This window comes from Cervus elaphus, chromosome X (genome assembly GCF_910594005.1).
Source record: "Cervus elaphus chromosome X, mCerEla1.1, whole genome shotgun sequence".
In the NCBI taxonomy this organism is placed as follows: Eukaryota; Metazoa; Chordata; class Mammalia; order Artiodactyla; family Cervidae; genus Cervus; species Cervus elaphus.
The window spans coordinates 75,319,924-75,336,106 of NC_057848.1; the positions used below are offsets into that span (position 1 = coordinate 75,319,924).

Here is a 16,183-nt window from a genome sequence, read left to right on the forward strand (position 1 = left end):
TGACTGGGGTGCCTAAGGGCAACCCTGAGCCATGCAGGACAGGGACGGGTCCCCCCTGCCTAGGATGCACCTTTGCAGGGACCATTCCTGCACTCAGGAAAGCAGGGTGAAGCAGGCTCAAGGCACATTGCAGGTACCCTTGCAGCCTGTCCGGCTCAAACTCAACAGCCCAAGTCAGCCCACAGGGCTTCTGCCTGGATTCCAGCACCACCAGCACTCAGGGCCAACCTGTGCACACGTGCACTCCCTTGCCCAACCAAGTTCAACAGCCCGGAAGACCAACCCCAACCCAGGGGTCACATGCTGCCACCTCCTTCATCTCTTCTGCTTGGACTAGAGTGAATTTGTTTTAAGCAGAAATATACCTAGATGCCCATCAGCAGACGAACGGATAAGGAAGCTGTGGTACATATATAGTATGGAATATTACTCAGCCATTTAAAAAAATTCATTTGAATCAGTTCTAATGAGATGGCTGAAACTGGAGACCATTATACAGAGTGAAGGAAGCCAGAAAGATAAAGACCAATACAGTATACTAATGCATATATATGGAATTTAAAAAGATGGTAACAACAACCCTATATGCAAAACAGAAAAAGAGACACAGATGTGCAGAACAGACTTTTAGACTCTGTGGGAGAAGGCGAGGGTGGGATGTTCTGAGAGAATAGCATTGAAACAAGTATACTATCAAGGGTGAAACAGATCACCAGCCCAGGCTGGATGCATGAGACAAGTGCTCAGGGCTGGTGCACTGGGAAGACCCAGAGGGATGGGATGGAGAGGGAGGCAGGAGGGGGAATCGGGATGGGGAATACATGTAAATCCATGGCTGATTCATGTCAATGTATGGCAAAAACCACTACAATATAAAAAAAAAACTAAAATATTAAAAAAAATTAAATGCTTTAAAAAAATCTAAAAAACAACAACCAGAAATATAATCCACATATTGGTCGGCAGTGGCTCAGATGTTAAAGAATCTGCCTCCAATGCAGGAGACCCAGGTTCAATCCCTGGGTCAGGTAGATCCCCTGGAGAAGGGAATGGCAACCCACTCCAGTATTCTTGCCTGGAGAATACCATGGACAGAGGAGCCTGGGGGGCTACAGTCCATGGGGTCACAAGAGTCTGACATGACTGAGCGACTAAACAACACAATAATCCACCCTTTTAAAGTATACAATTTAGTGTTCCTGGTACATTCACAAGGTTCTACACCCACCACCTCTATCCACTTCCCGAACATTTCCATCACCCTGAAAGGAAACCCTGTACCTATTCAGCAGTCACTTTTCATTCTCCTCAGACCTCGGCAACCACTAATCTACTTTTTGTCTCTATGGATTTGCCAACTCTGGACATTACATCTAAATGGAATCATGCCATATGTGTAAGCTTTGGTGTCTGGCTTCCTTCATTTAGTATAATATTTTCAAAGTTTGCACTACATAATTTTTGCAATAATAGTTACTGACACAGAGCTCACTTGGAGCCAGGTGTTGTGCTAAGTGCTTCATCCATTTCTCCTCGTTTAATTGTAATAACAATCCCATGAGGCAGATGGTGATATTATCCCCATTTTCTAGATGAGGAAACTGAGGCACCAAGAAGTTAAGTGACTTGCCCTGCATCACGGTAGTTCTGGCTGGGCAGGATGGCTCTGCAGCCCTCTTGGCTGGGCTACTTCTTTAAAAAAAAAAAAACAACACAGGCTTTTTTGGGGGGGCTGAGGTATGTGGCACCTTAGCTCCCCAAGCAGGGACTGAACCTGTGTCCCGGACATTGGGCTCAGAGCCTTAACCACTGGACAACTAGGGAAGTCCCTGGGCTACCTCTCTTTAAGGTAGCAGGCACTTGGCTATTTGCCAACACGCTCATCACAAATTCTTCACCACGTCTCACATTTCTGGGACCTGCTCCATCCCTGGGTATATCTGCATTTACAATCCCTCCTTTGCTTACACAGATAAACCTGAGTTCAAGTCCAAAACCTTACTTGACCACATGTTTTTCATCCGAGCTATGGGTTACCACTCAGTTACTTTGCAAGGCTGTATGCAAACAGCCACTGTGGGGTAGTTAGGAAGTGTAAATGTGTGAGGCACTAAGGGCCTGGCACGTGGAAGACACGGGGGGAGTGGAGCCTTTGTGCGACTGTCACCCACCTGTACCACTGAGATCCTTCTCCCGGAAAGTCAAAAGCACAGCTTCCCATTTCTGTTGGTACAGACAGGTGACATACCTGTCCTCAATTTCTCAAAACTAGTAAAATACACAGTAGACTAAAAACCCATCAGTAAAAAAAAAAAAAAAAATCAGTAATTAAAACAGGAATGCCTTGTTAACCACCTTCTCAACTCCGGGGGCCTAAAGTCTGTCTTGACATGCCAGAGCCTGGAAGGATTTCACACATTGTTTCGAGGTTCTGAGCATTTTATGAGTCCTGCTGGGCTCTCTAAGTCACACTTCATTACTGAGGACCAGGACCAAGAAGAAAATGGCTCTTGGGCAGGTCCACCTGATCCACCACTTTGGGGCTTCCGGAGAGTCAGTGGGGACCTGAGACCAGCTCTGAAAGTACTTGGATCCCCCGAGGGGACCACCAATGCAAAACCCAGATTTGTCACCTTGTTCTGCACAAAAGAACCAGGAAAGTGAGTCCTTACCTTGAAACAAAAGATTGTTCTGGTTCAGCATTAATTAAAATGTAAAAAGATCACTAGGAGGCCATCCTAAATGGGTGGGATCCTGGGTCTCCAGGGGCCTCTCATCTGGTAAGCAGGGATAATACCTAAGAAGCCAAACTCCTGGGGCAGTTAAATATATATATATATATATATATATATATATATATATATATATGTATGTATGTATGTATTTATGAAGTGTATATATATACACATATACATATGAAGTGGTACACAGCAAACACTCAGGAGATGGGAGCTGATGAAAGCAGGGCTGCAAATTTGAGGTGACACATGCCTGGTTCGCTCAAGATACCTTCCTGAGTTGTTAGGCATTATACTGATGAGCAAATTGGATGAGCAAACCAAGTCACGTTCTGGCTTCCCCAAGGGCACTTGGCCAGTAAGGCTTAGGAGGGCCGCCTCCAGGTATAAAGGCATTATGCCTAGTGATTAAAAGCAAGAACTGGAATTAGACAAGCCTGGAATCAAATTTCAGCTCTGCCACCTGAGGCAAGTTACTTCACCTGTGTGCCTCTGCTTCTTCCTCTGTAAGCAGGTTGCACCCCTTCACAATTTCCTCCACCACTCTATAAATCACCCAGTGTAACCCATAATGGTGAAAACCTGAGGCCCGATCATTTAAATTCCTCATCTTCTCAATGTGCCTACCATGTTGAAGACTTGCAGAAGACAGCCTTGAAGGCAGTATCCTTTTTCTAACTTTTTTGGGCTTCCACTTCCAGCTGTTCCATATCATTAGATGCATGTCAATCAAGTGATCAAACTTTTTTGCCACAAATGGATCATAAGCAAAAATAAAAACTGTAACTCCAAAGGAAAAAATGAAACAAAAGTCAACAACCCTGTAATCTGCTTTGTTTTGCCTCACTGTGCTGACAACATAATATATAGACTATGATCAGTCTGTGCTCATTTTCATGTCAGCTCCACAAGGACAGAGCTTGAAGTTCGTCCACTGCTGCAGCATTTGTGTCTAGAATGGCACCTTTGTAGAATGCTGAATGGTTCTTCTTGTCTAGACTCCAGGAGGGTTAACCACATGAGAAACATTTCTGTATCTTTTGCAAAACTGCCTTGGACTGTCTACTGTTTTCCAGTGTTCCTTATAAGTAAAATAACCCACACTAGAATGCAGTTGTAGGACACAATTTTGTTTTTGCTGAGCTCATGTGTTTTTCACTAGCTAAATCTGCCTTTGTGTCAGGAGAGCTCAGAGCACAATTCTGCGCTCAACTCCAATGTTTTCCTCAACCTCTTTTTCTGAAGTGGAAATGAGATAAGCAAGCGTAAGAACATTCTGCTGGGACTCCTTGGCGACCATTTTTAACCACAGGCGGCATTTATTTTAAGATGCTTATCAAACTTGAATGTGCCTGTGACCCGGGGATGTAGTAAAAGCAGAATCTGACTCAGTAGGTCAGGGGCGGGGCCTGGGATGCGGCATCCCTCACTGGTCCCAGGTGATGCTGCTGCGGGTCTTGGACCATGTGATGAGTCGCGAGGGTCTAAGAAACTTGCTTTCTTGATCTGGTAGACTTACTCTCTCCTTCTCCTGGACAAAACATCACCAATGGCTCAAAAACTGGAACGGGTACCAGAAGTAGCTGCAGGGGCTCGTCAGACTTCCACACCGCTGTTCCCTGTCCACCCACCCCCCATCCCCGCCAAGATCCTGACAAAGTACGAGCAAGCACCGGAGGCTCCTCGGGTGCTTCTGATGAAGGTGGCCAAGAAACACCTTTGAAGAAGCCTTGCTCAAGGGAACGAGTGCTCTCTTCGTTTTCCCAACGGCAATCTCCCGGTGACAGCTGTTGTCACTGGTGGACACCCTGTTCAAGATTTTAAGGAGGGACTCTCCCGCTCTTTGTAGCCCGGCACCAGGAGGGGTCCGGGTCTCTCCCCACCCACCACAGGGGTCACGGCAGGGTCGGCCCTCTGCTCGCACCCCTACCCCAACGTCCCGCACAGCCCCGCCTGCCCGCCTGCGGCCTCCCCAGCAGGCCCTCGGGCGGGGGCCGCGCCGCTCATGCGCACCACCGGGCCCTCGGGGCGCCTGCCCCCAGCCCCGCCGGCCTACAGGGCGGGGACCCCGCGTGCCCCCTGCCCGCCTTACCTCTCTGGACAAGAGTGGCCAAGGAGAAAGCGAGGCAGATGAGGCACGCCCAGCGCCAGGCCACCATGGCTGGAAGCCGGCGGACGGGGCCCAGAGGAGCACAGTGAGCGAGAGAGAGCCCGAGGGGGAAGGTCGGGGAGGAGTGGGGAAGGAGGAGGAGGAGCAAAAGGGGGAGGAGCCCTGCCCTCACTGCAGGGTCCCGCCCAAAAGTGGCGCGCGCGCGCGGCGCGGCCCTGGCAGGGCGGATGGGGGCGCGCACGAGCTCTGGCGCCGGGGCGTGCCGGACCGGGTGAGGTGGGGCGGGACAGCGACTGTGGCGCGAGGGGCGGGGCGAGCCTGCAGCCTCGGGGGCGGGGCGGCTGCTCGGGGGGCGGGGCCGCAGCCTGCGGGCGGTGCTGGCGCTTGAGGGGCGTGGTCCGCGGGCACCCGGCAGGTCGCGTGGTCTGGGTCATGGCCAGCGCCGGCGCGCGACCTGCTGGCCCCGTCACACCCCGCCCTCGAGAAGGAAGTCTTCGAGGTGGGCCCTGCGGCCCTGGAGCTGTGAGTCAAAAGTCCAATTAAAATAAATTAATTAATTAAAAAAAATTTTTTAAGTGACTGGGGAGCCAGAGGCGCCGGCGGTGAATGTGTGCAGTGATTTCCACCCGGCGCGCTGGACACCTCCAGGGCCAGGAGCTGGACCCGAGGCGGCGCACAAGCCTGGTGCGTTCTGCCTGGTGACCTTGGACAGGGCTCTTCCCCTTGTGGCCTTGGTGTCCTCCCGGTCAAGAGCTGTTCCCTAGGGGTCCCTCCAGCTGCGGCGCCAGGACCGGGCACCCGCGCTCCTGCCCCTGTCACCTTGGCCGAACTTGCTTGTCAGAACCGTGGCTGCAGCCCGACTTAGCTGATCCTTCAGTAGAGCCCTGCCCAGAGATGAAAAAAAAAGAACCGTTTTGATGGCTGGCCGCGGTTGGCAAGCAGCGGCATGTCTTGAGGAAACGAGCCTGAGGCTGGGGGCCGCGGGTTCAGGCTAGAGGGAAGTTGGGGGGCGACCTGCAGCCAGCGCGCCGCGAGCCCTGGGGACGAAGGAGGGCCAGGGTCAGCTCCCCGAGGCTTTGATGAATGCGTTGAACGCGCCAGTTCACATCTGCAGAGGCGATCTGTAAATGTGCTCAGTGATCGACACACGCGCCGCATTCCTTTCCCATGAACCCCTCAAACAGAGTCCATCTCCAGGACCTGGCGAAATCAGATTCCTACACTGACTGTCACAGCAAAATGCCAGATGCAGCCTTTGACAAGAGCGCTCTCAAGAAAGGCTTTGGCTGCAGCCAGCTTTCAAAGACAAAGAGAAAGCGCCGCTGCTCCCAGAGTCGTCTAGCTTGTCCCTGCTGTTATTCAGCACAAGCTGTCCCGGACCACATCCTGCTGGGGGTCGGCTACTGCCATTGCCCTCCAGTGTCCCCTTGGTAGGCTTCCTGTGTCCCCCACCAGGCCACACCTCCTTGCCCTCCCCCCAGAGTCTTCTCCCACCCTCTGAGCCATAGTGCTTGGGTGGGGGTCTCCCTGACATGGAAGCAAGATCTTTCCTTCTGTGACTTCTATCCATCGGTCTGAATTCTTGGGCCTGCAAAAACAAAACATGTAAAACTAACACATTCTGACTTTCAAGGCATTTTGTACTCTATGACACTGGCAGGAGAATTAACAGAAATAGGTAGTGCTTATTATAACACACACAGTATACATGGCATATTCCAGGCATTTTATTCTTTTTAAAAAATGAATTTAGTTGGCGTGTCGTTGCTTTACAGTGTTGTGTCAGTTTCTGCTGTATAGCAAAGTGCATCAGCTATGTGTGTACATATATCCCTCTTTTTTGGGTTTCCTTCCCATTTAGATCACAACAGAGCACTGAGGACAGTTCCCTGTGCTGTAACAGTAGGTTCTCACTAGTTACCTATGTTATACATACTATTGATGGTGTATATATGTCCATCCCAGGCTCCCAATTCCTTCCATCCCCCTTCCGCTTCTGTACCCATACATTTGTTCTCTACATCTGTGTCTCCTGCTTTGCAAATTAGATCATCTATACTGTTTTTCTAGATTCCACATATATGAATTAATATATGATTTTTGTTTTTGTCTTTCTGACTCGCTTCACTCTGTATAACAGTCTAGGTCCATCCACGTCTCTAGAAATGACTCCGTTTTGTTCCTTTTTGTGGCCGAGTAGTGTTCCATTGTGTGTATATATATATATCACATCTTCTTTATCCATTCCTCTGTTGATGAACATTTTGTTATTTTTTATTCCTACAACAACTTCATGTATCACCTCAATAATTAATGAGGGAAAAGGAGCAAAATGGAGGTTCCTTGAGGTTGGAGAGTTAAGCAGCTCCAGACCCTTAGTGTCAAAGGGATCAAGGGAATCCCCAGGGCCCCAGCAGGTGAATGGCTGAGCACATGTGCTTGAGAGCCATGTGCAATCCTGGCTGGACACAAGGACATAAGGTTGTGCTAAGGATTAAATCAGATTGGAAAGCAGGCAGCCTGGGACACACTGAGCCAATATGCTACTTGTTACTCTTGTAATAGCTAAAGAAATACTGGCTACCATGAGGTTGGGTACTTGCTCTGTATTCCAGGATGCGAATATGGCCCCAACTTTCCCACTAACTCTGGGTGCCTTGAGCCATTCCCTTGCCCTCAGTCTTCAGGGATCCTGCCTATATGGAAGACACTGGACGTCATGGTCTTTTGGAGCCCTCCAGGCTCTGATGGGTGAACCTCAGTACCTACACAGTTATCTACACTGAGGATACTTGAGGAGGTGAGGAAAATGCAGCCTCTAGGTGAGGCATATGAATCAAACGCAGCTGGGGCTCTAACTGGTCTAACTGGTCTAACTGGGCTCTAACCTCAACCCCAGCAGCAAGTCACTGGCCACAGTGAATGGGCAAGAGGACTGTCTTCTGGCTCAGAGGTGCTTGGCACACTGGCCTGTGGGTCAAATACAGACCACCATCCTGTTTGTATGACCTGCAAACTAGGAATGGTTTCAGTTCAGTTCAGTTCAGTCACTCAGTCATGTCTAACTCTTTGTGATCCCATGGACTGCACCATGCCAGGCTTCCCTGTCTATCACCAACTCCCAGAGCTTGCTCAAATTCATGTCCATCGAGTCAATGATGGTCATTCTAACATCTCATTCTCTGTCATCCTTCTCCTCCTGCCTTCAATCTTTCCTAGCATCAGGGGCTTTTCCAATGAGTCACTTCTTTGTGTCAGGTGGCCAAAGTATTGGAGCTTCAACTTCAACATCACTCCTTCCAATGAACAATGTCTGACTAGACAGACCTTTGTTGGCAAAGTAATGTCTCTGCTTTCTAATATGCTGTCTAGGTTGGTCATAGCTTTTCTTCTAAGGAACAAGTGTCTTTTAATTTCATGGCTGCAGTCATCATCTGCAGTGATTTTGGAGCCCAAGAAAATAAAGTCTGTCACTTTCCATTGTTTCCCCATCTAATTGCCAGGAAATGATGGGACTGGATGCCATGGTCTTAGTTTTTTGAATGTTGAGTTTTAAGCCAGCTTTTAAGCCAGGAATGGTTTGGGCACCTTTGAGTGGTTGAAAAAATCAAAAGAAGGTTATTCCATGACAGGGGAAATTTACACAAAATTCACATGTCAGGATCCATGAGATTGGTGGGAACACAGGTGGGAATTCACTTATGTACTGTCTACAGCGGTTTTTGTGCTACCACAGCAGAATTGAGTAGTTGTAACAGAGACCATGGAGCCCACACAGCGTAAAATACTACTTCTCCCTTTACATAAAAAGTGTGTCACCTCCATTCTAGCAGGTTGAACTATGCCAAGGATGAATAGGTGATGATGCAGAGCCTAAAGATTGTGCTCCTGTAGAGCAGGAGATGAGCACAGGAGCTGACACAGAAACAAGAACCAACAGAAAAGGATTGTGTTTATCATGTGCAAAAAGACACCCACTCAAAAACAAAACAAAACAAAATAAAGAGGTCTTTAGTCAAAATACTGCAAATGTCCAAGGTTAGTTATCCTGCCAGATAACTTTCCCTATGTAAAATGACTCATCTGAGGCCTGGTTTGTCTCTCAGTCTCTTATAAGTTAGGTTAGTGTAAGTCTGAGAGAGCCAGGGACATCAGGTCCTGATCCTGCTGCGCTGAGGTCCTCCCTGGAACTTGGAGAGCCTCTTAAGTAGCTGCTACCCTATAGAATTGCAACTGATTGTGGACTTGGTTTACATCCAGGAAATTCTAAATTTAGAAACCATGAGCTGTGGCCCCCCATACACAGGCACACACACACTCCCCACTGCCACTGCACATGGGTGCTGGGACCAGTTCCTGGCCAACTTCTTGTATCCTGCAAATTGTCACCAGTTGTAAAACCATTTGGGCTGACAAGCTCCTCTCCTAAAAAGCCCACCTTTCCTCAGCACTGACCCAGGCAGAGAAATGTGACATGAACAAATGGCCACCAGGCTCGTCTGGGAGTACAGGAGAGGCACAGAGAAAGCTGGGAGGGTGTACATTAATCTGAGATAAGTAGGGTTCTAAGGGCAGCCTGGTCCTCCATCATGGCTCACCCTTCTGTCCCCACCCTCATTACACACTATATCTTTAGGGAGATGTGTTCCAAACTCCAAAATAGCTGTTCTCTTACTATTATTAGTGCAGAGCTCCTGTTCTTACTTCCAAGTGCCACAAACTCCTCCTTGCAAAATTCCCTGAGGGGGCCTCCATCACCCATGGCCAAAATTAGACCCACCTGGTGACATCTGCCCACCAGGGCTCTGGAATGGCCTTGCCATCAGCTCCATCCCTGTTGAAGGTGCTCGTCTCGAAAGCACCACTGTCTACATCAACAATACCAATTCCTGATCCTTGGGGCACCAGACTGGACAGGGAGTCCACATGAGGGGCAGGGACAAATGCCTTGCCCCAACCCAGGGTCACCCTTTGGCCCCAGGACCCAGTGCAGCTCAGCCTGTGCTCAGGACTTCAATAGCCCTTCTGTCTGCTTCCTCTCCTCCCACAGCCTGGGTCCTAGTCCCTTTAACCAAAGTAGTTTGAGGGCCCCAACTGGGCTCCAGAGTAGGTGGGAAAGAGACAAGCACTCTCCCCACCAACCCCGCTCCCCACGCTCCCCACGTGTGGGCCAGTCCAGAGACAAAAATCCCCCATGCAAAGTTCTGGGAAGGCAGACAGCTGGCTTCTGGGATCAGGTGCACCGGGGGCTGCAACAGTTCCCCCAATGCCTGATAGCAGGGGCAAGTCTTCACCAGTCTCTGGTGAAAGAAGAAAATGACGTTGTTGTTGCAAATGTTCCCCACATAATGTGAGAGTACTGACCTTTATTCTGAAATCTGAAATCGTGGACTTCTTCGGGTATACAAAAGTCCTTTGTTTCATGAAAAGACGGTAGGTTTTAAAGTGCTTACTTTGCAAAATAATAAGTTGGCAAGCCTGCCCATCCCCAAACTTAAAATAAATCCAGTCACCAGTGAAATTCACAAGTCTGCAAAGCCATGGCTAGACCAGCAGTATTTAGCCCACCCAGGGCCCTGATATCTGGGGATTTGGGGGACACACCCCATATGTAAACAGAAGCGGTGAAAATGGATTCTTAAACAATGTTCCCTCTCATATTTTCTGAGTTGTAAGCAAATTATCCCTCCATCGCCTCCTCCTCTGCACAGTATGTTTGTATTCTCTCCTCTCTTGGATTCTCTAGTAAAGCAAGGTCAGGCAGAGCCTTGAATGCCATGCTAATGAGCAGAGCTTTGATCCTGAGAACCAAGAGAAGCCACTGGAGGGTTGTAACCATTGAGCAGCAGAAAGACAGGGAAAGAGAGAGGCCGGACAAGGGGCCCACAGGAGTGGTTACTGGTATCCTCTCAGCAGAGAAGCTGGGAGCCTGGGGCTGATGAGTAGGGTTTGGATTCAGGGGGTGTATGTGGCAGAGGCCACAGTGGCCACAGGAAGGAGGGGATGGCTGTGTGGGGCTGGCCCTGTTCTCAGGGAGAAAGGATGTCTCAGGTTCCCTGTGGGGAAGAGGCAGATGACAAGCAGTCAGGTGATAGAGCAGTTAGAGAGGGGAGCACAGGACACTGTGGGAGCACCAAAGAGTGGTTGTAGGGTCAGGAGAGCTGACTTAAAGGAAAAGCAACAGTTCACGGTGCAGATGGCGGGGCAGGAGTGTATGGATCCCAAGATACCCGCTGAAGCAAAGGCCCAGAAACGAGCCTTTGAATTTGAATTGCCTGGAACCTGGTCCTGCAGGGTTCCTAGAGCAGGTGAAGCTTGGACTGTATTCAAACGCATCTGGGAACCCCAAAGAGTTTGAAGTGGGGCTGGGGTGAGGCTGCATGGTGGTGAGTTCAGATTGGTATTTCAAGGTTCCATTTGTTTCAGGAGACTCAGGACTCTGTTGTACAGAACCCAGCATCTGCCTGAGAAAATACCATGTATGGCAAAAACCACCACAATATTGTAATTAGCCTCCAATTAAGATAAATTTAAAAATAAAAAATAATTTAAATAAATAAATAAAAAGAAAATACTGCTCTGAGAGCCAGAGCCATTGAAGATTGACAAACTGGGGCAGGTGGGGAGGAGATTGGGCAGGGGTGTGGAGGCAGGGGGGAGGGTGAGAGCCGGGCTTAGGAAGGGGATTCGCTAGGATTCAGTTCTCCAGCTCCTTCACTCGGAGACAACACAGTGTGGCTGGTCAGGAGCCCCAGCGTCACAGACTGGGCAGACAGAGTTGCTCACCCCCAGAAAGGACCCTTTGACCGAGCACTTTGTAATCCCATGCAACAAATTCCCAGGAGACCCAAATCATCTCATGCTTTTTGTCCCTGTTAGAATTCCCATTGGGGGTTTGAAGTGATTTCTTAACACACCAAGGACCATACAGCAACATGACGATCATGGTGATGATGGCCACGGTCACAGCAATCTAGAAGGAAAAAAAGACAGGTGCAAAATGCCAGTGGGTCACCACTTAGTTTCAAGTCTCCTTATGAAAAGGAGTCCTCTGCTCTTGAAATCTAAATGCAGAACACCCACTGTCTTCTGGAAACCTGCGTGCCAAATGAAGCAGGACAAAACCTTCTACTTGCATATTTTCCCAATGTAAGAGACAAATAACTGATGTCCCTGTAATATTTGCAAGGCAGCATTTTCCATTCTGAATCCTGACCTCTGCAGAAATAGGACTTAACACTTGCCTCCCCAAATGTGGGCCTTATTTAACGTACCCAGTGAAGTCTCTCTGAAGTACTTGGGAGACTCAAACCACAAACACCAGCATTTGGCCTCTTTATTTCTTTGCATGTCATCTAAGCTGTCCAAGAAACCTCCCAGAAAAAGGTATAGAATATAAATGCGGAAACTGCATCCAATTAATAGTAATAACATTGTGTTCAAAAATATCTCTTGTCGGTTTTCAATAGGCATCACCTCCCTTTTGGGGCACCTATACATCAAACAACCCTGTGCACACACACAGAGACATACACACGCACACACACAGACACACAGGGTACTAGTGGATGTGATTTCAGATGCTATGGAGGCCCAGTCCCAGTCCACCCAGCAGATTAGTGATTCCCTTAACTCCTATGCGAGCATCAAAGCTCTGTGTGACCGCAGACTTTTATCACCTGGCCTGGGTAAACTAAGGCAACAATGAGAGCAGCCCAGATCTCCCTTGTGCAGGCTGCATGAATTTGAACAAAGAATGATGACCATGTATCCACTGAGATCTTCAAGACTTCTCAGAGCTCTGCCTCCTCTCCATTCCCACTAAGATCACCAAGGAAATGGGGCATCTTCATTGGGGTCCTTCCTTCTCCTTCTCCTGCTCTCCCAGCCAGAAAGAGTGGATCACAACCCTCTCCACAGTGCCTTCTTCCCATTGTCCTGGTGATGAGTCTAAGTTCTTGAGCTCGGCATTCAAGGCCCTGCAGGACCTGGCCCCAGATGACCTCTCCAAGTGGCCTTCCTCCCACCACTCCTGACCCCAGGTTCCAGCTTTGCCAGAGCACCCCCTGCTCCCCAAAGCTGGGCATTCCTTCTTGCCTCTGTGCTTCTGCTCACACTGTCTCTTCTACCAGGCCCCCTCTTCCTCTCACTCTGTCCTTGATTCCTGGGCCGTCTCATCTATAGGCAGGTCACACCCACCTACTCCTCCTGGGAACCCAGACACCTCCATTCAAAACCTTATCTTGCATTGTCTAATGGCTTTTAAGAAGCACTGTGATGTCCAAAACAGGACTGTCCAGCCTTGTCCCCAAACTTACCCTGCCACTCTCCCACATGGTCCCCATCTCAGGAAATGGCACTGCCAATCTCCCAGTTGCTAGGACCCCAAACCTATGAAGCAGCTTTGAACCCTGTCCTACTCTCACCCACTCCATGATCGAATCCTGGAAGCTCTGCCTTCCAAACAGTCTTGGACGTGTTAGGAATAACTGCATGGCTGCCTCCAGCCCATTCTCCACCCAGCAGCCAGAGGGAGCCTCTTAAAAGATGAATCTAATCATGTTTTTCCTTTGCTTCAGGTGTGTCAATCTCATGTTAAAGGCCCTCCATCTCAGTCAGAGCAAATCTAAGATGGTGTTTTCCTGCCCTTCTCCACCAGGCTGGCTCCCCTCTAGCCCTCGGGCCTGATTGAAATGTACTGTCCCTTCCAGGCCAGGAAGCATTAGGGGCCCATCCTTTCTACTCCTAAGGCATCTCCACTGGACTCTATATCAGTTCCCGGCCTACTGCTTTGAAATTCGCTGTCTCCTTCCACTAGTCACCTAGTTCTCAGCCCTGGTGACATGAAACAAGCATCAGGGAAAACTTTATTTTAAAAAATGGAGGTAAAATGTACCCTTTTAAGTATACAATGCAGTTGCACTGAGCACACTCACAGCATTGCCTGACAATCACCTCTATTTACTTCCAGAATCTTTCCATTGCCCCCAAAGGAAACCCCAAACCCATTAGCAGTCACTCCCTATTACCCCTTCCACAACCCCTAGCAATATGCCAGCACATTTGGAAAACTCAGCAGTGGCCACAGGACTGGAAAAAGTCAGTTTTCATTCCAATCTCTAAGAAAGGCAATGCCAAAGAATGCTCAAACTACCGCACAATTGCGCTCATCTCACACTCTAGTAAAGTGATGCTCAAAATTCTCCAGGCCAGGCTTCAACAGTACATGAACTGTGAACTTCCAGATGTTCAAGCTGGGTTTAGAAAAGGCAGCGGAACCAGAGATCACATTGCCAACATCCATTGGATCATCGAAAAAGCAAGAGAATTCCAGAAAAACGTCTACTTCTGCTTTATTGATTATACCAAAGCCTTTGACTGTGTGGGCCACAAGAAACTCTGGAAAATTCTTAAAGATATGGGAATACCAGACCACCTGACCTGCCTCTTGAGAAACCTGTATGCAGGTCAGGAAGCAGCAGTCAGAACTGGACATGGAACAACAGACTGGTTCCATATAGGGACAGGAGTACGTCAAGGCTGTATATTGTCACCCTGCTTATTTAAGTTATATGCAGAGTACATCATGAGAAATGCTGGGCTGGAAGAAGCACAAGCTGGAATCAAGATTTCCAGGAGAAATATCAATAACCTCAGATATTCAGATGACACCACCCTTATGGCAGAAAGTGAAAAACTAAAGAGCCTCTTGATGAAAGTGAAAGAGGAGAGTGAAAAAGTTGGCTTAAAACTCAACATTCAGAAAACTAAGATCACGGCATCTGGTCCCATCACTTCATGGCAAATAGATGGGGAAACAGTGGAAACAGTGGCAGACTTCATTTTTTTTTGGGGGGGGGGCTCCAAAATCACTGCAGATGGTGATTGCAGCCATGAAATTAAAAGATGCTTGCTCCTTGGAAGAAAAGTTATGACCATCCTAGATAGCATATTTAAAAGCAGAAACATTACTTTGCCGACAAACGTCCATCTAGTCAAAGCTATGGCTTTTCCAGTAGTCATGTATGGATGTGAGAGTTGGACTAGAAAGAAGGCTGAGTGCAGAAGAATTGATGCTTTTGAACTGTGGTGTTGGAGAAGACTCTTGAGAGTCCCTTGGACTGCAAGGAGATCCAGCAAGTCAATCCTAAAGGAAATCAGTCCTGATTATTCATTGGAAGGACTGATGCTGAAGCTGAAAGTCCAATACTTTGGTCACCTGATGCAAAGAACTGACTCATTTGAAAAGACCCTGATGCTAGGAAAGATTGAAGGCAGGAGGAGAAGGGGACGACAGAGGATGGGATGGTTGGATGGCATCACCAACTCAATGGGCATGAGTTTGAGTGATCTCCAGGAGTTGGTGATGGACAGGGAGGCCTGGCGTGCTGCAGTCCATGGGGTCGCAAGGAGTCAGACACAACTGAGCAACTGAACTGAACTGAACTGAACCCCTAGTAACCACAAATCTCCTTTCTGTCTCAATGGATTTGCCTATTCTGGACAATGGATGCAAATAAATCGTACGATATTTGACTTTTACGTTTGGCTCCTTTCATACACCATGTTTTCTCAGTTCATCTATGTTGCAGTGTGTATTAGAACCTCATTTTTAATGGCTGAATAATATTCCATTGTGTGGCTATACCACATTTTGTTTATCCAGTCATCAGTAGATAGATATTGGGTTCTTTCCAGTTAAGGGCTATTGTAAGTGATGCTGCCATGAACATGTATGTAAAAGTTTTTGTGTGGGTGTAGGTTTTCATTTCTCTGGAGTCTGTACCTGAATTGCCAGTTATCAGGGAAGCTTTCAAAATTACCCCCTGCCAGGCTTCCCTTTGTGAGATTTTGATGTACTTGGCTGGGGTGGGGTAAGGCACTCCTGGTTTTCTAGAGCCTCCCCTGGTAATTCTAATACACAGTGAAGGCTGAGAATCACTGAGACCATGGCTGGCCATTAGGGCCTGTGGGCTAAGAGTCACCTACTGCCTATGTTCACATGGCCTGCCAGCTAAGAATTCTTGAGAAAAATAAAAAGAACATTATTTTCTGACACATGTAATGATGTGACATTCAGCATCCCATGTCTATAAATAAAGTTGTATTGGCACATTCACCTACTATCTATAACTGTGCCACCAGGACAGAGCTGAGTAGTTGTGATAGAGACCGTATGGCCCACCAAGCTGAAAATATTTACTATCCAATCTTTTACAGAAAAGGTTTGCTTTCATCCATTCAGAGTCCTCTCATCTTTGTTCTTTCAGCAGCGTTGGCACAGTTGATCACTACCGTCTGGAATACTTTCTTCCCCTAAGAGCTGGAAATCTGC

General features: G+C 48.3%; 1 protein-coding gene across 6 annotated transcripts in view; it reads right to left on the minus strand.

The window, feature by feature from the left end:
* CD99L2 (CD99 molecule like 2) overlaps positions 1-5,302 on the minus strand; it is a 139,206-nt gene extending 133,904 nt beyond the window's left edge. Inside the window, exons 1-3 of one of the 6 annotated variants that reach the window (XM_043897662.1) lie at positions 4,831-5,302; positions 4,412-4,546; positions 1,173-4,269 (exon numbers count right to left, since the gene is read on the minus strand). In XM_043897662.1, the coding sequence (XP_043753597.1) occupies positions 4,254-4,269; positions 4,412-4,546; positions 4,831-5,282 (603 nt within the window). In that variant the 5' untranslated portion in view covers positions 5,283-5,302 and the 3' untranslated portion in view covers positions 1,173-4,253. Of the gene's footprint in view, positions 1-1,172; positions 4,300-4,411; positions 4,547-4,830 lie in introns of those variants that run through there. The other 5 variants (XM_043897663.1, XR_006340090.1, XM_043897660.1 and 2 more) reach the window with 5 other exon arrangements.
* Positions 5,303-16,183: the final 10,881 nt, after the last annotated feature.